The 22269-nt window shown below is 40.0% G+C and overlaps 1 protein-coding gene across 1 annotated transcript; it reads right to left on the bottom strand.

Annotated features, from left to right (window-relative positions):
- Positions 1-11313: 11313 nt before the first annotated feature.
- LOC115023064 (noelin-3-like) lies at positions 11314-21517 on the bottom strand. Its single transcript, XM_029454207.1, has 6 exons — positions 20969-21517; positions 18112-18255; positions 16830-16985; positions 15648-15867; positions 14574-14680; positions 11314-13012 (listed from the first exon to the last, which is right to left on the bottom strand). The coding sequence occupies exons 1-6, from the start codon at positions 21035-21037 to the stop codon at positions 12335-12337; spliced, it is 1374 nt and encodes a 457-aa protein (XP_029310067.1). The 5' UTR covers positions 21038-21517; the 3' UTR covers positions 11314-12334.
- Between the last annotated feature and the right edge of the window lie 752 nt (positions 21518-22269).

The following is a 22269-nucleotide window of genomic DNA, read 5'->3' on the forward strand; positions in this document are numbered from 1 at the left end:
ACAGAAAGGGCGGCGTAGAAATGTTAATTCGTGGACTAATTACTTTAACTTTTAAATCAATCTTAATATATCTGTCGTGAACACTTGTCTTCGACGCTGTGCTCTGTACTCCAGAACCAGAGACACTTGGTCATTTGCATTTTCAGTGCAGATAAAAAAAAGTCACTCGGGACTTAATGCAAGAAGATGAAGTTCTGCTGCTGGATTACATTTGAGAGGCAAGTGAAAGAAAGTTTCTGGAGTTGGTATCGGTGAAGACATCTTGAGAGTAAGTTGATGTTATTGGTCTGGGTGTGTGGGCCTCAGGGGCTAAAATAAGCCTGTGATCAATAGCAGAGTTGACTCATCATAAGTTTACCATTCCTGCACTCTTGCTGATTTGAATACCAATTTCTGTGTTTTTAGGCTGTCATTTAACACAGCACATTTGTCAATGTTTTCACAAGTTTGGCTCAGAAAAAAAGCCGCCGTCAATTCAATGTTCTGCCGAGCCGTCTCATCAGAAAGAGAAGAAAATCCTAAAGCAGAACACACTTCTTTTTTTCTTTCTCCGCAGTCATGATTACCATAAACCCCAAGCCAAGGTGCTGTGGTGATATAGTGAGCCATTAGAGATATGACAAATACATTCATTAGCTTTTCTCACAGCACCTCAGCTCCATGCTGTTACTCCCAAGGGGGGAGTGAGAATAACTCTGTTGCCTCTAAAGGCTGTGCAATTGAGTTCAGGAGTGATGGTGGAAAATATGATTGAGAAAGATGGATCGACATGGATCGCCTTCCACCGCTATTCTTGTCCGATTGATTGGGATTCTAAAAAAAAGGGTTTGTTTTTGTCTCATCTACGGGTCAGAAAGAAATAAAGAACAGCTGTGAAGACGGAAATCTGTGCTGTGTTGAAAGTGCTTTTTTAATGAAGCAGAAATAAATACATTTTTACTGTAGGTCTACAAAGTTGCTGGATAATAAACTTGTAAGTTAACAAAGCAAACTACATTAATTGAACAACCTGTATGTAGTTACACGTCTGTCAGTTCGCTTGATTCAGTCACATTTATTGGAAAGTTCCAGCAGGCAAATTGGAAAAATTAATGATTTTTTGAAAAGGGACAGTGGTTACATCACACATATTTTATTTCCCAGGAACCATATAAAAAAAATCTATATTCATTATCAGCTTGTTCCGACTCTTCATGAAGCATCATGTTATACACATTTCCCCAAATTCAGCACACAACACATTTGGTTACTCTGGAAACTTTGGGTTCATCAGTAAATACATTTTAAATAAAGTTTTGTGGGTTTGAACAGTGTTTTGCTGCACAGCATCAAATTGTGACGCCTGATCCATTTATGGGTTGCACCTTGTTCATTAATCAGTCAAATCAAGAAAGTGATGGTTAGCTGCTCAGTGTAGCCACCTAGCACACAGCGTGATGCCCACACCAGCCTCCAATATGGCTGCCACAATTTGTATTATATCAACTATAATCCAGTTTTAGGTCAGCCTTCAACATTGTGTTGTTACCTGACACTGTCTGAAATGTTCTGATATTGTAAGCCCCGTTTGACACATCAGGAAATGCAAAACAGATTAGCTGAAGCACAGAGGCAATTGTGGAAATGGAATAGTTCCCTTTGAAAGGTCAGTCACGCCTCATTTACAGAACATAATTGAATAATTTGCCCGGGGGAATGCATATGGATCTCTCATGAATGTCTAATTGATTTTAATTTCAGACCATTAGAAGTGAGAAAGTCATAAGAAATGTACATATTTGAAAACAGAACTCTTGATGCACTAAAACGCAAAGGTTGATCGACAACTACAGTCCAACTAAATCCAGAGTAGTTGCTGATTCTAGAAACAGCTGATGTACACAACGACGGTGTGCTTCAATCTTTCCTAATGCAGAGCAGGCTGACAGCACATTTGTCCCACCTAAGCTTCTGCAGGTGCTGAGTGTAATGAAGGTGGTGCCCTCCCATCTCGACTGTTCGCCCCTTAATGTTTACAGTCTATGTGTCAAACAGAATAAGGTTGACAGCCTGCAGCTTATCGCACGTCACTGTCAACTTCTACTGCACACATGACAAATACAAAATGCTATTTTCCTGGTAAAATGACCAATAAAATATAGTGAATGAAACTATAACAAAACAAATTTCCTCTGTGTACATTTTGGGAAATAGGCTTTCTTGCAAAGAGTTAGCTAAGCAGATTGATATCAGTCTCATGTCTGTGCATTAAGTATGAGGCTAGAGACAGGAGGTTGTTAGCTTAGCTTAGCATAACAATTGGAAGATTGGCCTGGTTCTGTCCAAAGATCAAAAATACACCTAAAAACTACAAATTGTCGCTTTTACGTTTGTGTTTGTGTCTGGAATAAACAAACAAGATGTAATACAGTTCCTACAATGTTGAACTGTTGCCTTTAACACCTGCTCAACGAAACTCAAACACCAATATTGAGTAATGATTAAAGACAATCACACAAAGATAATACTAAAAATACTTTTAGATAATGGATTTAAAACGTCTTACTGTATGTGCATAAGAACTGCTACCAAGAACATCTGCACTATCTGATGTTTTCATGCAATTCTAAACTTATAGAAAGACTGAAAGCAGTCTTCTTGTTTGAGTGGACCTCAGTGTATTTCATTTGATGAGTGGTATTATTGTCTGTTTTCACTTAATTAAATCATACCGATTAAACTTCCGATTATAGTTTGAATTTTAAAGAAAAACTCAGAACTTAGAATAAACTGAAAATAGACTGACCTTATAAATACGCGTAATCCTCTCTGTGTGTGTGTGTGTGTGTGTCTGTGTGTGTGTCTGTGTGTGTGTGTGTGTGTGTGTGTGTGTATGTGTATGTGTGTGTCAGAGAGCACATCCCAGACAATGGTTGTAAGTGATTTAATAAAAGTGGCATCATTTCTTTTTTATCATGCTCTTTCTCTCTTAACCCTGGGAGCTCTTTCCTTCAAAGACTAGATCCAATCTCTTTTTTTACAATACCGACGCCAAGGCCTCGCAAGTCCTTGGCACAGATCAATCTCTGAGGCGTGAGCAGTAGAAAGTTAATCTGGAAGAAGGGCCTGTTCGCTTATGCCTCGACATGCTCGCGTGTCAATCAAAGATCTTGGTGCATCTGTCCTGACTGCTGTATATCCCGAACATCCCGATGGCTCTGCCAGGACCTGACGACCGCCATCACTTCATCATTTACCGAAAATTGACCAAATATGTGACTAGATTTTACAAACATGTTTGAGGCCTTTAGCTGACCCACATATCCTAAACTATTTAGAGTATGTACAATAGCAATATACCGTTTACTTATGTGTCTACTCTATATATATATATATATATATATATATATATTTGTCTATATATATATTCCACCTCACATGATCTGTTTCCTGCTTTAACATTTGTGTCCACAGAGCAGCAAACAGGAGCTCTAATGTGTTTCAGGTGTGTGGGGATCAAACCCAAATCTAACGTAATTTAGTGACTACACAGTATACACTATACGTGTCCAACTCAGATATTACACAACATTGCAAACTTGAAAGTCATAAACTTGGAAATCTTTCCTAGAATCCATCCCATCTGAAGTGAACACGGCTATAGATCGTCTCAATTTAGTGGAAAGTTCTGTGACATGCAGCGGCACGTGTATTGACAAGAACAAGGAACCGGGATCATATTACTCCTGTATTAGCTGCTCTGCACTGGCTCCCGGTAAAATACAGAATAGAATTCAAAATCCTTCTCCTGACTTACAAAGCCATTAAAGGTCAGGCTCCAGCATATCTTAAAGATCTCATAGTACCTTATAAACCAACTAGAGCATTACGCTCCCAGACTGCAGGGTTACTTGTAGTTCCTAGAGTCTCTAAGAGTACAATGGGAGCCAGAGCCTTCAGCTATCAAGCTCCTCTCATGTGGAACCAGCTTCCAGTTTGTGTTCGGGAGGCAGACACACTCTCCACATTTAAGAGCAGGCTAAAGACTTTCCTTTTTGATAAAGCTTATAGTTAGGGGGGTGGCTCAGGCTTGCCTTGGATCAGCCCCTAGTTATGCTGCTATAGGCTTAGACTGCCGGGGGACACCTCCCTGCTCTCCTCCTTCTCTTCCTCTCTCCTCCCCTCCCTCTCTTCTTCTCCCTCTCTATCTGTATGATTTTATGTAAATGTATGTTACTAACTCATCATCCGGGGCATCATCCCCGGAGTTTCTGTGTCTCATGTGGCAGGTTGCCACTGATGAAGTTTACGTTAGGATCAAGTACCTCTACTTGAGTAAATGTACTTAGTTACATTTCACCACTGTCCACATGACAACCTCAGAGTTGCTAAGCAATGTGGGCTTGTGTGTGTGTGTGTGTGTGTGTGTGTGTTTACGCTCTACAAGTTGTAAAAACTCTGCAGCTCACTTATAGCTATAATATGTGTGTTTGTGTGGCGTTCATATTGTTTATGCATATCCATGTTTTATTCTGCTGTTAATCATATTAGAAGTGGAAGGTTTTTTAATTTATGTGGCCTAATGATGCTTGTTACACCAGCTGCGGTGTCCTTATCGCTTTTTTCTTTTAAATGTATTGTCGGTAATTTTTGTTGAATTTTATGAGTTTTGTCCTTTTTTCTGGTTCATTCTAGTCGTGGACAGAGGAAGCTGGTTGTACAAGTGATAATCAGTTTGATGCACAGGCTGCAAAGTGAAACTTTGAAAATATGTTTGGTTTGGACGTACGGTCTTTGTGGTGTGATGTGCACTACTGTATTTTACCCAATATAAATAAATATCTTCTATTTAGATGTTGTTGTGTATTACTGTGTCTTGTGTTATAGACCAGCCAATAAATGTGAGAGTGACAACATTGTTCAATAGTCTTCTGTTTACACTACATTTAAGTCATGAATACCTATAATAATAATAATAATAATAATAATAATAATAATAACAATTACACTCGTCTCAAGTATCAGTAGTTGCGTAGCCGACGATTACTTGACAGCCCCGCAGTAATAGTATACAATGACTTGTAGTTCTCTGTTGTATTCTTCGCTAAAAGTACTGAGAGCAACAAAAAAACAAGAACAAGTGCACTATATGAAGTGACTTTGTGTCTTAATGGCATTGTCATGTGTGGGCAGAACATCACATTGTAAATCTGTCGCCAAACTGAAGCTAATAAAAAGGATGGATCACTGTAACCTGAGTCAATACGCAGTCAACAAGTCTGGGCTGTGACAGGTTTATTGGGCCCATTCATTCAGAGAGACGAACCTTTAGCTGCTGTGCACACAGATAAGGGATGATTGCAGAGGAGTACGGCCAAATACAGAAATGCAAACCTGGGAACAAGTGACATTCAATATTAACACAAGTGGTGCGGAAGGACAAAAAGCTGTCTCTATCTCTTTATCGAAACGTCTCCGTATCTCTTTATTACCACTCTGAACCTGCTAAATGTAACATGAAGTATTCCAGCTTCATTTTCCTCTATTTTATCTCCCGCCAGGAAATATCTGAGACGATCTCAGACGACCGCCTCTGGGTTCAGTCATTCGGTTTGGTGGACAGACAAACCAAACGTTACAGTAGCTTTGATCATCCGTAACAGCTTGAGGGGATGTGACATTCACGCTGCTCATGAGTACGTGTGTTTTGTTGTTTTTTTGCCAATAATTGCTTTTGGACGAATTATAGAGCGATGTTGGGAAAAAATAAGGGAAAGTGTTGACGGCAATTTTGTTTCCTATTTGTTCAAGAAGTGTGTATTCTTGTAGTATAAATCTCAAACTTAAGAGGCAGGCTGGTGATTTGATTCCCACTGTGGTGATTGCATTAAAAGTTATACACAATCTCCAACTGTTACGCTGCCATTAAAGATGCATTTTGGTTCCGACACTTTGTTATAACAGACTAAAATGCTGCCCTTTAAAAGCTCTATTTCTAGAGTTTTGTTGACAAGTTTGCCGAGAAAAGACTCTCCAGATTAAGACGAGAATGCTCAACAATTGAACAGTGTGTTGTCGGGGTTTAATGCAAACAATTCAAAGTTGAGGATTCCTGAGAAATAATACAAAACGGATTGTTTTTGAAAGTATTCAAATGTATTTATACTAACCCTAAATTTCTATTCATGCACACACATTGGGGTGTGTTTCGTATCTAACACAGGGGTGTCAAACATGCGGCTCGGGGGCCAAAACCGGCCCGCCAGAGGGTCCAATCCGGTCCGCGGGATGACTTTGCAAAGTGTAAAAATGAGTTGTTTTGATCATAAAGTAAAATACAGTTCCAGATACCTGTGACTGAATGTGTGTGCCTTTGTAGATACACTGTGATCTGTAAGTTGTAACGCACATGTGGAAATGATAAACTGAGGCGTAAAATTGTTGAAATTTCACCTTTTTTTCTTAAGAAATTTCAGGTTGTTCATAATGTTTTGTAAAAAGTTTAAGTTTGAACATTTTCAGAATGTACTTATATTTGTTTTGCACTAAAACGAAGGGAACAATTTGGAGTTGTTGTTATTTATAGGTTATTATGCTGTGTAAATCAGGATATTGGGGGTCAAGGAGGGCGAGGAAAATAGCAGCTTTTGTTGGTAAATAAAAAATGTTATAGCAAAAAGAACAATGCAGTGAAGCATGATCTGGTAAAGAGATTCAGTCCGTTCTCAAACTGAAAACAACAATAACATTTGTCAAAGTATCACAGCAATCAAAGTACAATTTAGATTGTTACTCATCTGAAACAAACCCAATTATAAAGTGCGACCTACAAAGGGAGGCGTCTCGATGGAGGCTATGTCTTGTCTTGTTACAGTCCTGCTTTAAATGTAAATTTAAAATGTTTCCTGCCACCAATAGCTGTTAACTTTAATGACTTCCATCACCACAGTTGACTTGTTTTAGAGACATCAGTCTGTGGCTCTGTCTTGAGCGCTCAAACGTGCCTCGGTTGCACAAGAGAACACCTGACGCCGTTAAAACTGAATCTTCTTCCCTCATTTAGGTGGGAAATTGGCACAGGAAGTAAAAACTTGAAGAATGTGTGTGTGTCTTGATTGTCTTCGGTGTTTGTGTAAGTACAGCAAGAAAAGTTTGAACCCTATTTTATCAGTTATTTGGTGATCTTTCTTTTTTTTTTTTTTTATCTCACAGCTGTCAGGATGATTTGTAGCATCACATATTATAATCAAAACAATCAGAAATGTATATGGAAAAAATATTCCATTTCAGCGAAAATGATAATTCACACTTTTATTCTAATACTTTAGTGTTGTGAAAGCTGGACCGACAGCTAAAGTCGCTGTTAGCAGAATGTTAATGTTTACAGTGTAATAATGATAAATAAGGGTTTCCAGAGGATGCTAATAAAACGGCATCAAATGGGCCAGAGTAATTATGTTTCTCATTTGGGTGATGGCTAATGGCTGTCAACACGAAAGAAGTTGCACCGTGTGCTACAGTAAGTACGGCCTCTCTTTCATTTCCAGAGACTGTTTAATATTCAGCATCCTAAATGAGTCTGGGCTTTATTTCCTGTTGCCGTGTATATTAATATGAATAGCTGACAGGGAATACATTTGAACCCAAGCTGTTACCTAGCAACACAATCCTAATAAACAGGAATATGATAAGCCTTGATGTTGAAGCCGTATCGCTGCACATCTGTGTCATTTCAGTCGACAGCTCTGGAAACAAAAGGGAAAATAAAGTAAATCTGGCATCCAAGGCGTATCATGTTGTGTCGACTGAACGCTTGCGCACCGTGTTATCTAACTGCAGCGAGTCGTCTGCTTTAAAAGCAATTACTCACTCTGTATTGTTGCTACTATTAAGGAAAGGTCCATCCACCCCCAGCCCCGACTTGCTTTTTCTGCTCTGTTTGTGTATCGTCTTTATTAATAAATCAACTCTTGCAGGGGCTTTATTCATCTTTAATGCTCCCTGCGTGTTGTTGTTCCTGTTGCTGTGTATTCCTCGCACTTACGTTGTATTTCTCCCTGAAAGGACGAACCCCAAGAGTACAGCAGAGCTGAATTTGTCTGCACTTTGCGTCAAATCGTGTACGATTCGGACCAAATCTCAGGAAAAGTTAAGCTGAAACCACAATGTGCTGTTTCTCTACCTGTTTGTATTCCAGGTGACACTGGCCTGGAGGCTCTTAAATGATTTAGGATTACACAAACACCTTCTTGCTACTTTACTTTAAAGCCCCAGAAAACTTAGTTTCATGTCCTCCTCTGTAACATTAAATATTAGGGATGAGCAAGGAAGTTAAAGTTTGTGGGGAAAAAAACATTCTTGGGTACAAATGCTTTTCAAAAAAGTATGAAAAAAAACTTAGAGTTGATTAAATGCGATGTGGCTACAGTTTTGTTTGCTGAGCAGGATTGTGCACACTGTGTTTGTGGATCAGTGGTCAGAAAAGCAGGTTCTTTCAGTTGCTTCCATGTGTACTGGAAGATACGTCAACCCTGATTTAAAATGAAGGCAATGTGAGTGTTTTGATGGAGTCCTACCATTTAGCCACCATTAGCATTAGTGTTCCAGTTTAAGGTCGCTTGTCATCTGGAAGATATTAAGTTTGGGCTACGAATCCTCGGTCAGGACCCGCCTGAAACACGGGTGAGTGTGCCTCACTGAGTGGAGTAGTTTAATATTGGGTTGGAAAAAAAAAAAGAAAACTGGCCAGTGGCAAAGTTGGTGTGTTGACTTCTCATGTAGATGGAGGAGCTGTAACATTTTGTACAGCACTTCCTGTCAGGATTGAACAGAACACGCTGACATCTTACTGCACAGCCGACCTGCTGCACGAGTCACAGTAGTTCAATCCAAATGTAATGCCTCTGGAAGCATATGAGTTAATACCACACACAACATAAAATACCTTCCGGATGTGTTTCTTAAGGCCGTGAGTTACCGTGGCCAGTTCTCTGACCTTTCTAACATGCTTCCTGTTTGGCTGACCTGCATTGATCTGACCTGCAGGAGACTTTCAACATGTTCAGTGGATACTCATGTGTCCATACACGTGTGTGCATGCTTCTGCGTACTGTATGAGTGTGCAGTGTGGGAGACATTTGGTCCAACGCTGACCGTTACCTCTGGGCACGCAGCAGCCAGTGGGTGGCTAAAAAAGTCCTTAAGGCAGAGGTCTTCAACAGGGGGTCCGCGACCCCTAGGGGGTCCGCAAAGTTACTGCAGCGGGGTCGCAACGTTTTTGGTTGATTAGACAATATATTTTTTTTAAACCAATCTTTTTCCCACAAATTTAAATGTCTTTAAATACACATGAATCCAACATATTGTAGCGAACGGATAAATGGAGGCAGAAGACGTTACGCACACACACACACACACACGCACGCACACACACACACACACACACACACACACACACACACACACGTTCGCACACACAGAGCGAAGGAAAGGAGAGGAGAGAACTAAAAGAATTCCCCGTCGCATGGACCTCTTCAAGCCTCTTCTATACAATATATACAGTAGGGGATCTCTCCATCAGTTTGGGGGTCCTTGGCCTGAAAAACGTTGAAGACGCCCTGCCTTAAAGTCATGACACACACCGTGCGGTCGCCACACTCCCTAATGAGTCAACACACTGCAGAAGGTGGAAATGTGAACACGCTACGTTGTGTTGAACAGTTGACTCCTGATCAACACAGGGGATTCCAGTTGTTCACAATAGTCTGTATCTTATCAGCCACGTCTCTTGCTTCAAGACATCTTTCACAAAAGCACGACCTTGGAGCAGAAAGAATCCTTTTAAAGTTTCACTGCTACATTCAATGCAATGGAAACTTGCTTTACACTGTAAAAATATCAACGTTTCATTGTTAGCCTGACAAGAATGCTTGAGTCAAATATGGCTGTTGGAGAATAGTTTTCATAATTAACTTCTATTCTTGGATTTTCTCTTGAGAATCTCATTGTTCGCCACAAAACTCTTCTCCAGTTCTTATCGAACTAGCTTACAATAATTATCATGTTTATTTTAGAGCAGATAGAAGAAGATGAGACGTGAGATCGTTGCACTTGTCTTGACGGCACATATTAAACTTGTTTGACTTTTCTGTGTACATGCACTGATGCATGTAACGTCTATTGTTCAGTCCAAAATCGCAGTGGGACTGACGTGTGCATACAAAATGTTGAAATACATTTATCTATTGTTTAGTCAATGTTAAGTCCACTGTCAATACTACTACATAATATATACTTTGTAATTAAGTAAAATTTTTATATTATTTTCATTTTCTGCTACTTTATACTTCCATTCTATTATAATAATATATTTCAGTACTTTTTACTCCACTGCATTTATTTTACTAGTTAATTACTTTGCAGATTTATATATAATAATAATACAAAATATGAAAAACAAATACATTCTGATATTATTATAGGTAATATATTATATATTATATTATATATATTATAATTATTATATTATTTATTATATATTATATTATTATTATATATTATTATATTATATATATTATATATATATATATATTATATATTATATATATATTATATATTATTATATATTATATTATATATTATATTATAATTATTATATTATTTATTATATATTTTATTATTATTATATATTATTATATTATATTATATATTATATATTATATTATAATTATTATATTATTTATTATATATTATACTATTATTATATATTATTATATTATATATTATATATATTATATATTATTATATATTATATTATTATTATAGATAGTATTATAGGTATAAGACGAAAACTTTATTGATGTTCACTAGCGACACAGCAGTATATACAGCTCCACCGTTAAAGTGAAGTATACATTTATAAATTAATAATGTGATTTACTATTTGCTATTTAATTGGCCGTCCTGCATAGTGAGTGTTTTTACTTTATTTTTGTTATGCTAATTATTTTGTACTTGGACCTAGAATTGTAAATAAACTATTTGTATTTGTAACACAGGTTTTCCACTTTTACTTCTTTCATCACTGATTGAAAGTTACCAGGAAAATGTCAAATACCTCTTTACAGATTTACAGCAGTGTAAAATGAGCAATGTCACTGTGTCCTTTTTAGAGGACAATGAAATACATTCTTTTGGCAGAAAAGCATCGTTGAAGTCGAGTCTATAATTCAAAGTGTTGTCACGTTAAATCATCGTGCAGTGCTACTTCATGATTGTTTCCTTTTGGCTGCAGACAAAGCCTCTTGAACAAATTGACCAATGCTGTTTCCTGAGAACACTGATACGCAGAAAACAATACTTTTATTTTATTTGTACTTCTTATTTACACAATGAATGCCGATTTTAAAGTCTACAGTTGTCCGTATAAATGGATTTTTTTTTTTTTTACCATTAATATAGCGAGAGAGGAGGAGAATGATGTGCAGATACAAAATACACAGATATACAGTTACTGTAAAAATGCTATTAGGATAGCCAACATTCATGCACGAGAGCTGCTATCCTTGGGCTTACAGAACGTACCGCACTGAATAAGGCATACAAAGTTACAAAAAGTACTAAATTAAAGGAGGAAGTACTTTGACTTAGAACTTCAAGACATACCTATGACGTGGATGACTGAGAATCGTCATAGATACAATAAAAGCCATGTACAGTAACTATACAGGTGTGTTATTATGGTTTACCACATTTCTCATTGTCATGTACAAGGTCAAGTGAACAAACCTTTGAAAGGAGAAGTAAAAAGACAAATTGAAGGCTAAATGGAGGCAGTGAAAGGCAGGAATAAATGAGCAAGATGATGATGAATAAATGGCGAGGAAAGAAAGGAAACAAAACGAGCAATTAGTGAAAATGTGAATAAATTAGGAGGCTTAAATAAAATGAAATACTGAATAGAAATCATTATAAATATGAAGACTTCATTTTTTGGGGAAAAAAGCTTTAAATTTGGAGAGAAAAAACGAAATTACTGGAATTGTATTGTTCAGCGTTTCTGAGCGTTGCTAAGTAAAAGTGCTATTATTAAATTGAAAATATTTGTTTCATAATGCACCGAACGTGTTTTAATCTATGCGTCCATTTATTGTTGAAGAGAAAGTGTCACGTTTACACATGAGGAATAACTCTTCATATAAAAAAATAGGCAAATATCAAGGTGACGTAAATAAAAGTGAATAAAAATCCCCCAAATTAATTAAATAAATAAATATGTAATGACATTTATTCGAACATTCAGGGGGTCAACCACCCATTTTTTCCCATGTGCGCAGGTTACAGTGTGTCCCTCCGCTTAAGAGTCGTCTTCGGTTTTAATGATGTGGAAAAGTGTAACGTTGAACAGAACCTGGTGGCCGTTGTTCCAGCCGTAGAGGGCGCGGTCCCTGGCGTTGTAGTCCAACATAGACATGTGGAAGTACTGGTTATGAAAGGGAATGTCTGTGTACTCGTATGTGGAGGTTTTAGTGGAGTAAGCGTAGTACACCTTGGCGCCGGTCAGGTGGGAGTTGGTGATGTAGAGCGTCCCGCAGATCATAAAAGACTCGCCGGCGTTCCTCTTTGAGTATTCTGTGTTCCACGTGTTGAGGATCTGCAGCGTGTCCGTGTTCAGCTGGCTGATGACGATGTTCCCGGCGTTCTGGTTGGTCGCGTACACGGCCCACAGGCCCAGCTCGTCCGCCATCAGGTCAATGTCGGAGAAGCCTCCCCAGGTGTACGGGTACACGTTGTGGAACCCCGCTGACTCGAGGGCCCTCTGGGTGACCACGCGACCCGTCTCGAAACTGTACCTCACTATGATGTTGCTCTGCATCTTGTTGTAGTACAGAGAGCCGTTGTACACCACGTGGTCGGTTCCAGCCCATTTGAACGGCAGGTTGTAGGTTCTCGACTCGACTCCGGCCACAAAATCAGCGATGGATTTATACTCTTTCACTATCTTGTTGTTGGTGTAGCTGTCCATGTACCAGACCTGAGGACAAATACACACAATCCTCCCGTCATGTTACAGGAAACTGTGGCAGCTGTAAACGCACAAGAAACACTAATGTATTTACTCTGTGAGTCATCTTTTTTCTTTTTGTTATCTTTATAATATGTTCATGAAACATGGCTTTCACTGTAAAAGAGAATGACAGAACTTGGTAAGACTTAAAAGGGGATGAAAAGTCGTTTGAAGCCAATAATGGACTTTTATTTTTGAAGTTGGTACTGAACAAGATCAAACTACGACGATACGAGGGCGACTCTAACCACCCTGGGAATAGTAGGAAACTTAAAGACACTTTTTCAGACTTATACTGCATCCGAGTGGGATGAATAGGAGTTTTATTTTATATAGTTTTGGAGTTTTTATTGCATTAATTTGATAGGTTTTTATTTACTAACTGGTTTAAAATCCGCTGTGGAGTGTTTGACCACTGGCTGTGGCTGCAGGGCGAAGTGTCCTTGGGAAGACGAGCAGGTGGCACCTTGTATGGTAGCCTCTGCCACCAGTGTGTGTGTGTGTGCGTGTGTGTGTGTGTGTGTGTGTGTGCGTGTGTGCGTGTGTGTGTGTGTGTGTGTGTGTGTTGGTGTAAGTGCTTTGAGGGGTCGCTAAGACTTGACAAACATTATATAAATGCAGTCCGTTTACCATTTAGTCAACTGGTGCTATGAAGCACAGTTTTGATAAGTACTCCAGGTCGCTGTTATGTTTGCATGAATCCTTTTTACTTCTTTTCATCTGTCTATGTTCGCGTACAAGCATGCAGGTTACACAACGCACTTCCTGCTTCATGCCGTCGCACTGAATGACACGTAGCTAAGTGTCGGCAAAAGGGAGAAGAAGATTTGCTAGTTAGAGTTGTATAGTAATGTTAAACACTTGTATTTAGTCTGGTTTGATGTATGCAACGTTATTCTTGTATTCAAAAACAACAACAACTGGCTTTGCAAATGCATTTAAAGACAGAAGCACCTCGGCTTCAAAGATACACACAATGCAGTTTGTTAAGTAACTCTGATATCTGATTCTTTACATGTAAACCTGCACAGAGTGATCGTCCTCCCCATCACTTCTCTGACTCTACCCTGTGGCTGTGTGCGTGGCGGTTTTAAGTCGCAGCAGTTTATTGCTTTACTTTTAATTAGAAATGTGTGTGTTGAAGGTGCAGCATACTTTAACAGCTGGTCATTAATGTGTCTAATGCTCATTGGATGTTAGACACAAGCCTCAGCCGTGATGTTGTGAATGTGAAGGCTGTGCTTTGACTGTTAAACACGCCCCTGTGCCCAACACACGTTCAATAATAAAGTGTGTTGAGTGAGTTTTCACAATCATTTGAAAGAATGTCCAAAAATGTCCAGCAAGCAACAGTTTATGTTTTATGTTTGATCCCAAAAAAGATTTTTAGCGAGTTTGATATTGTAATTCGACTAGATCTCTCCCGACTGAACAACAGGAGGGAAGCAGTTGTATGTAAATTATTAAACCGCCCTGTGTTGCTTCAAAAGCTCCCAACATCCAGCAAAAGACCATTAACTCGGCTCACCCTGTTGTTTTTGGGAGGCGCCTGTGGGTCGGTCATCCAGGCTCCAAATCTGGTCCCTGAAGTTTTCACAGTCAGCGGCCCAGTGATCTTCATTAGCTTGCCACATGCTGGGGACACATCACACACAGCTCTGGTTACATGCAGCACAAAACTGCACCCGCTCCACAGGATAAATGTACAGTCAATGTTATGATGGTAATATTGGAATCAATCTTGGATTGCGTTGATCTGAGGCAAACAGAATAAACAAAAAAAGTTTGACATCCCCATCTGCCACATGCTCTTCTCTGCGCTCATAGAAATAAAGAGGATAACCAGAAACATCTAGTAAAAACTTCTCCTGCGTGTCAGAGACGGGTCACCGCCGGTTTAATATTTGAAGTAGCTGCACTTAATCCATCTTGCCAGACACTTTAATTGTGCCAAATGACAACGGGTGAATACTTGCAGGCAAGCTTGCGGTTTTACCTACTCAATCAAAGTTTCATGCACGACGAATGCTTAAGTAATCATCTCAAAACTCCGGCAGATTTCCAGCCACATCTATTAGCATCCACATGTTAGCGATTCATGTTGACAACTTTGACAGGCTCCATCAGTGTTTAGAACATGGCAGGTGGCAAATTGGAGTTTAGTTATGCAGACTTTTATCAGAGGCAAAGCTGATTGATCTTATTACACGAGTTAGACGTCAAAGACACAGCTTTTCGGTGCCAAACGGCAGATGGCAAAGAAGGAACCAGAAGGATTCAAAAGAAAGAAAATCGACTTGTGAAATAAACTTCTCAATCGTGATTTTGTGTAAGTGGATTGCGATGTGTTAATTAGCAGCCGGTAAGCCTACAAAGCTCCACGCTGCTACGTTCTTTTACTTTTAGCTTCGGAAAATTGTTCTTTGAGGTTTTCCTGAACACCATTTCTGCCTTCGGTAGCAGTTCTACTGTCCCATACTCGCTATCTAAAATGCCAATCTGCTGAAAGCTGCAAGAAACGTGCCCATGATCCCCTCTACCAGGAGATAATCTGTGGTCACCATGCCTGGATCTGCCTTTTTTTTTCCCGCCATGGACTTACTGAGTTTGCTCATGCAGTTGCGGAGCCGATTTTCCAGGTTCAGGACCCTCTGTTGCAGCTCCTCGTAGTCGTAGGCTCCCATTTCCTCCTGGATGCTCATCAACACTGCAGACAGGTTCCTGATCTCCTCTTTGAACTGGGAGATGAGCTTGGCGTCTGTCTTGTATTGCTCCAGGACAGGGATCAGCGGCTGCAGGGATTCCATCTTTCCCTTTAGCTCCTGGAAAACAGCAAGAATACACCGCAGCGAAAAGAAATCTCTCAATCTGGAAAAGACTTTGTTTATAATGCTCCCTTCTTCTTTTCACTACATCACACTTGTGTAAGACATCTAAGACTCAATATCCAGAGAGGGGCAGATCGAGAGCGAATATGTCGGTGCTGCAATAACGTAAATAATTAAATAATAATAGTTGGTAGACATTTGCACAAAATGCAGACTTTAATTACTGATTGATTATTACAAAAGAAGCGTATAATTTGTTTTTCTGGCGCATTAACGTAAAAAAGTAAAAGACTAATTGTAGTTAATAGTTGCAGGAAAATATTATTAAAAGTTTATTATGAGTAAGAAGAAGCTTTATTAAAACAAAAACTAATTTAATATTAATAATATTTTGTAGATACATGATCTGTAAGTTGTAACACACATGTGTAAATGATAAACAACCACTATTGTTGAAATTGCTCCTTTTTTTCTTAAGAAATTTCAGGTTGTTCATAATGTTTTGTAAAAAGATTAAGTTTGAACATTTTCAGAATGTACTTTTTCTGCACTAAAACGAAGGAAACATTCGGAGTTGTTGTTATTTATATGTTATTATGCTGTGATGTTACTGGTCCGGCCCATTTGAGATCAAATTGTGCTGCTTTGTGGCCCCTGAACTGAAATGAGTTTGACACCCCTGCGTGTAGACACACGGAACAGGGAAATGCTAAACGTCTCTTGTCACTCTCATCAAAATAAGAGTTTTAGGATGACATGCTGGATGCTGCCTTCACAGCCTGTCTAGCTCTTAAGACCATCTTGTTGTTTTTCCGGGCTGAGGTAGACCTGTATTGATCTAGTCAGGAAAAAGACTATATCTATTCAGATGCTTCGCAGGTATCTCTTAGAGGAGATCCTTCCGCAGCCTCTCCTGTGATGTTTCTTCACAGCTAAACATCAAACAGAAGAAATACCTGAAAGTTTTTGTTGACGAGCGTCTTCCTGTCAGACTCGATCTGTCGAAACTTTGACCGCAGTCCTTTGATCTGGCTCTCCATCCTCATGATGTACTGAAAGTCCCTCTGCGTCCGCAGGTTCAGCACCTCGATTGACTGTGACATGTTCTGCACCTTTTTTTGAAAAGAATGAAACAGCGCAGTATTGATTTTTCCGTCCACCTTGAGATTAAAATGTCCTCCTTGTTCAGCCGTTCAGTCGCCTGCCATGCTCTAACTTCCCGATAAACAAATCAACATTTTGACCTCCAACGAGATTGTCTTTTAACCATCCATGTGTGAGCTGAATAGAGCTTCTGGTTGGATCTTTTTAAATGGACGCCAAACTGTTACAGCTGCTATCTTGCCGTTGTTTTAAAACACATTTCTCTTTAGCAGTCATATTTCAAAACAAATGGTTAAATGTAGGTTTGCTGACACATTTCAGAGTAGATGTTTGACACAGAAACATCACAGTGTCTCTCTCTCGGCTTTAACACAAGCTCATGGGCCTGTGAGCAAGAATAAATGTGCTCTTCTCTCTTTGACTCTAATTCTAACCAGCCAACATTATTGGAGCATATCACTAGCAAAGTGGCACAACGCTCATACATTGTGTCCTGCATACTTTTCTGGCTCTGGTAGAGGGATCCTGAAATGGCCTCACTGAAGCCCTGAGGCAGCTTAGTACATTAGTTTCAAAGGCCCCAGTGAATGACAGAGAACAACCTTTGGCATACAACATTAAAATGTAGGCTAGAGCAACGTTATGTGGCATACTGACTGAGGAGAGTGACTCCAGTGCCGTGCTATTTGTTTGTTTGTAGATTAAATTGCTACTGTCATAGGGGGAAAATAATAAAAACGAGTCCACTTTCTGACAGAAATAACGTTCCCAATCAAAAGCTTAATGCCTGATATTACTCAGAACTTGTCAATAGGCCTTGAATGATTTGTTGCAGAAAACAAAAACAAAAACGACAACACTCCAGTTCTGTAGAGGAGGGATGGAGAGCGTTCTCATCTTCTCAGTCAGTTGATGTCATCCATGTAATATATTCAGAAGTGGAAAATAGGGTTATGAACCTGGCTGCTGCAATCTCTCGCAGGATTGTGGCAACAAAGAAGCATGAACAACGATATAAAACAATGCGACACGTCCGTATGAATGCAGGTGTGCCAGGTTGCTCGAAGGTAAACGTCTGTGTTTCGAGAGCCTGTGTGTTGTAACGTGCAAGTGTGTGTGTGTGTGTGCGTCTACCTTCTCCAGTAGCTGGCGAAGCTGTCTGCCTTTGGCATCTCTAGAGCACAGATTCTGTTCAGGTGCCACCACGGTGCAGATACAACGCCCATCTGCATCTTGAGCTGAGCTGTACACCTGCCACCCCTCTTTTGGCCTGATGGTCTGCATACAGAAACACAGGCACAGGTCGTAAACACACAGCACACACATCTACAGGCGGACACACGAGCGATTCAACACCAATGATATCACTTTCATGAAATTGCAGGACGCAGCTGTTGTGTTTTCTTGTTTTCCTCATGGGTCATCCATTCTTCTGCCTTATGTACTCACAGCTTTAGCAGCAGACAATTCCACTGACTTAGAAAAAGTCTGGGCTTTGAAGGAATACATTGCTTTTGCTTTTAATATATTCCTCCACATTTCCTCTTCAACAATAAATAGTGTTTCCTGGCCTTGATGAATAACCCAAGTGCGGAAACTCCTCAGTTTTTCCTCACTAGACCTTAAATAAAAGTCCTGCTGGGAGACGCAGATAAACCTGATTTGTGGGAGCTTTTCCAACTCTTTATTGCATTCAATATGTTCCATGGCTCTAGAGTATAAAGTTTAAAGAACATAAAGTTATGTATAGGCCAATGCAGCATATTTAAATGCAGCTCCACCATTAGCTGTACACAGTAATGAAAACTAGCTTCGCTCCAAATATTGATCCGGAGTGTCCGGAAGTGCTGGAAAAGTTGATACTTGTCAGACACACAAACAGTGTTTGACTATTTGAAAAATACTGCTTCTTGTTTTAATGCCAGCATGGGGAATGAACACAAGCCTCCAGCTAAACACTGGCAACCTTTGACTGCGGACGGGGAGTTTGTCTCCACTACCAAGCATCTTTGGCAGACGACCAAGCATCATTTGGATTTTGCATCCTCAAACTCAATGTGGCTGCAGAATAACATGTGAGATGAGAACATTTGGCATCACACAGCCTTTGAAGCATGTGGATAGATAGACTGCCTTGTTTTCATAGTGCAGGCATCTCTTTGTTTCCCATGCATCCTGTACCTGTTAGCTTGAACAGTTTAAAGAGACATGACATCACGCCAAAAGGAAAAAAAGCTCAGACTTTGATTCTTCATTTTCTCTCACTGAGAGCCGGCTTTGTGTAGTTATACTGTCTTACTGCCACACTGTGTTTTAAGAACGAGACAAGCTGCTCAAACCTTGAACTGGTCCTTTACAATAAAGCAATGTGTGTGTTGAGTTGTTTGACTCCTCTGTCCTCCGTCACATCTTCTGATATTAAAGTAAGAAAAATACCTTCTTCTTCTATTAATCTGCCGAGCTTTCATTCTTTCTCCCGGCACAACTGTGTTATGTTGCCGTTATCAGATTGCAAGACAATTGTTTCAAGGGTATTATCAAAGGACTGCTCGTCCCTCTTGCTATTGGTTGCTGGTGAAGTTTGTGATCTAGGAATTGAAGCTTATTTTCCTTATGCCCTGATGCGTAATGTGGTCCTTATATGATTGTTAGATAAAAGCCATGGGAGTAGAATATGATCATATATATATGTATATGCATTGAAGGTATAGGAGATGGCTCGATGCCCCATGACTGTAGCTGGAATCTGCGTCTCTCATGGCATCAAAGCTGGTGGAGAAAAACACCCTCAGCTCTTCTTCCCCTGACTTTGCTTCGAAAGGCTCCTAAAAAGCAGGCAGTTTAACTACTCCGGTCTTTCTCCTCTGTCTCTTGAGTGACGCACATCCTTACCCCCCCTCTTCTCACTCTCACATTTCCTCCATATTAAAATAAATTTGCTCAGCCAAGCCAGATGCACTCTCTAACTCTGCACAAAGAGTGTTTCTCTAATTAAATCATTGAGACAGCTGCTTCCTCTTTTGTTTTGTTTTTGCCGATCATTCAGACTTTCTGATTCCTGTTTTGAGCATCATGTAAACGTTCCTGTTTTTGTGAAGAAACATTCAATTCTGCACACCGCTTTCAATCACGGCAAGGTGATACAGTGTGTGAGGACACTGCTTTGCAATCAAGACACTGGCACGAGGACTGTACTCTGCATGGGTGGGATAAACCTAATCGACCATTGTTCTTGTCCAAATGGTTTGGTGATCTGCAAGCTGCTCCTCCTAATTTGTGATAATGCTCCCGTTCCAATTTCATAAAGCTTTACACTGCCTTAAATTTCCATAAACATCACATTTTAAAATCAGAGAATAAGGTACCATGAAGAAGAAAATGGCATCAGAAATGAATGAATCTTTTTTAGTTGAAGTAGTGAGTGAATATGCCTGTAGGCTATGGCTGCCAAGATGTTTAGTGCAGCTTCTTCTGTCTGGGAGGGGATTTGGATGTAATTCACAGCAGCAATATGTTTTATTTATTTATTTATTTATTTATTCATTTACAATGATTGACCTCTCCCTTTTTAAAAGTGAGTTATATGTCTGGCAATGCTCCAGGATCGATAGCAGTGCTATGTGGTTGATGTAGGCAATAAACGTGAGTGCTGTGAGGGTGCCTCTTCCTCTACCGCCACTTTAATTCAGTCTCTATTCTTTCAGATGATTCCCCCCGCCCCCCCCCCCCCACCACCCCCTTACATTTCAGGCATGTTTGTTTACTGCCAATGCTGGTGTGTGTACAGGCTCCAGAGAATAAAGCGAAGAAGCAGCCAAACACGCAAAAAAAAATCACTCATGTCCTCTGTTGTAGGTCTTTCATCAACCATTGTGCAACGCTCCACCCTAATTAACACATCAACTGAACTTCAAAACCCGGCATGCTTAGCTCATGTTGAAGTTTATTCTATTCTTTTTTTAACAGAGAAATGTGAGGACAGTGAACTCACCACTGAAGGGCAGTATACGATCAGCAGCAGGAACAGCAGCGGGTTCAGGACCACGGACAGCGACCACATTGTGTCGGGTGCTACAATGTTTTCCCTCCTCCACCTCCTCCTGCGCGACGGTGACAACAATTTTCACGCAAGTTTCTTCCCGTCGGCTCCACCTCGTCCACTACGCGCTGGTAAAAACCACGGCTTCCTGGGGAGGAGGGGGGCACATCCATACACTCGTCCCCGTTACGCATGCCATGTGGGCAGCGGGGTACAATGTCGTCACTGCACGAGAGGTACAAAAAGTTTGTGGGCATGCAAGCAGCAAAAATCCTCCCTGCGTTTAGGTAATAGTGACCCTTCTTCACGGATGTGACATCATCCAGCTGCCTCTCTCGACTTTTAATGTATCCAGCAGTGTGCGCGCGTGTGTGTGTGTGTGTATGTGTGTGTGTGTGTGTGTGTATGTGTGTGTGTGTGTGTGGGAGAGAGAGAGAGAGAGAGAGAGAGAGAGAGAGAGAGAGAGAGAGAGAGAGAGAGAGAGAGAGAGAGACCGGCAGCTGTGTGGTGACAAAAGTTGCAGCTGGCAGTATTCACCAGAAAATAGGAGAAATAGGCGCGAGATCAGAGCTGCCGCTGCGTTTTTGTGCCTGAATGCCGCCGCCAGAGAGAGAGCGCGCGAGAGAGAGAGAGAGAGAGAGAGAGGAGAGAAGAGAACGAGCGAGAGAGAGACTGAGCAGAGATCGAGCGCCTAGAATCTCGAGATAAAGATATATCATTCTATAGAGACGCGCCCTCATCTCTCTCGCTCTTCTAAATCGGCTCGCTATCTCTCTCCCTCGCGCGATCAACCACCCCATACGCTCTCTCTCTCTGATCTCCCTCTCTTGCTCGCTCGCTCTATCTTTGAGGGAATGCCTATCATTGTTCATTCTGGTGAACTACATAAGTGTTATAGTGCATGTGAAATTATAAATTCATAAATTAAATCTGATGGTAGGCTATTATATGGAAGCCCATTTAGAGTCATGTAAAAATAATGAAAAAATAAACATATTCACAAACATAAAATAGCAAATCAGTCAACAAATATGTAAGTAGTGCAATAGTATGTCTCATAAATGTCATACAAAAGTCATAGTATCGTGTGTCATAAAAATGTCATAATATAATGTCACGGAAAAAATCATAAAAGTCATATAGTATGTCATAAAAATGTAATAAAAAATAAATGGTGATAGGAAAGAATGCTATAAAGTCATGGTATTGTGTGTAATAAAACATTTAATAGTATAATCTCTAACCATAAAAAA

This window comes from Cottoperca gobio, chromosome 17, assembly GCF_900634415.1.
Source record: "Cottoperca gobio chromosome 17, fCotGob3.1, whole genome shotgun sequence".
Classification (NCBI taxonomy): Eukaryota; Metazoa; Chordata; class Actinopteri; order Perciformes; family Bovichtidae; genus Cottoperca; species Cottoperca gobio.

Coding starts and splice junctions, on each gene's coding strand:
- LOC115023064 (XM_029454207.1), bottom strand. CDS start 21,037: ATGTGGTCGCTGTCCGTGGTCCTGAACCCGCTGCTGTTCCTGCTGCTG. Junction 16,986..18,111: donor TTCGCCAGCTACTGGAGAAG/GTAGACGCACAC, acceptor TTTCAAAAAAAG/GTGCAGAACATGTCACAGTC. Junction 13,013..14,573: donor CGCCTCCCAAAAACAACAGG/GTGAGCCGAGTT, acceptor ATTTGTCCTCAG/GTCTGGTACATGGACAGCTA.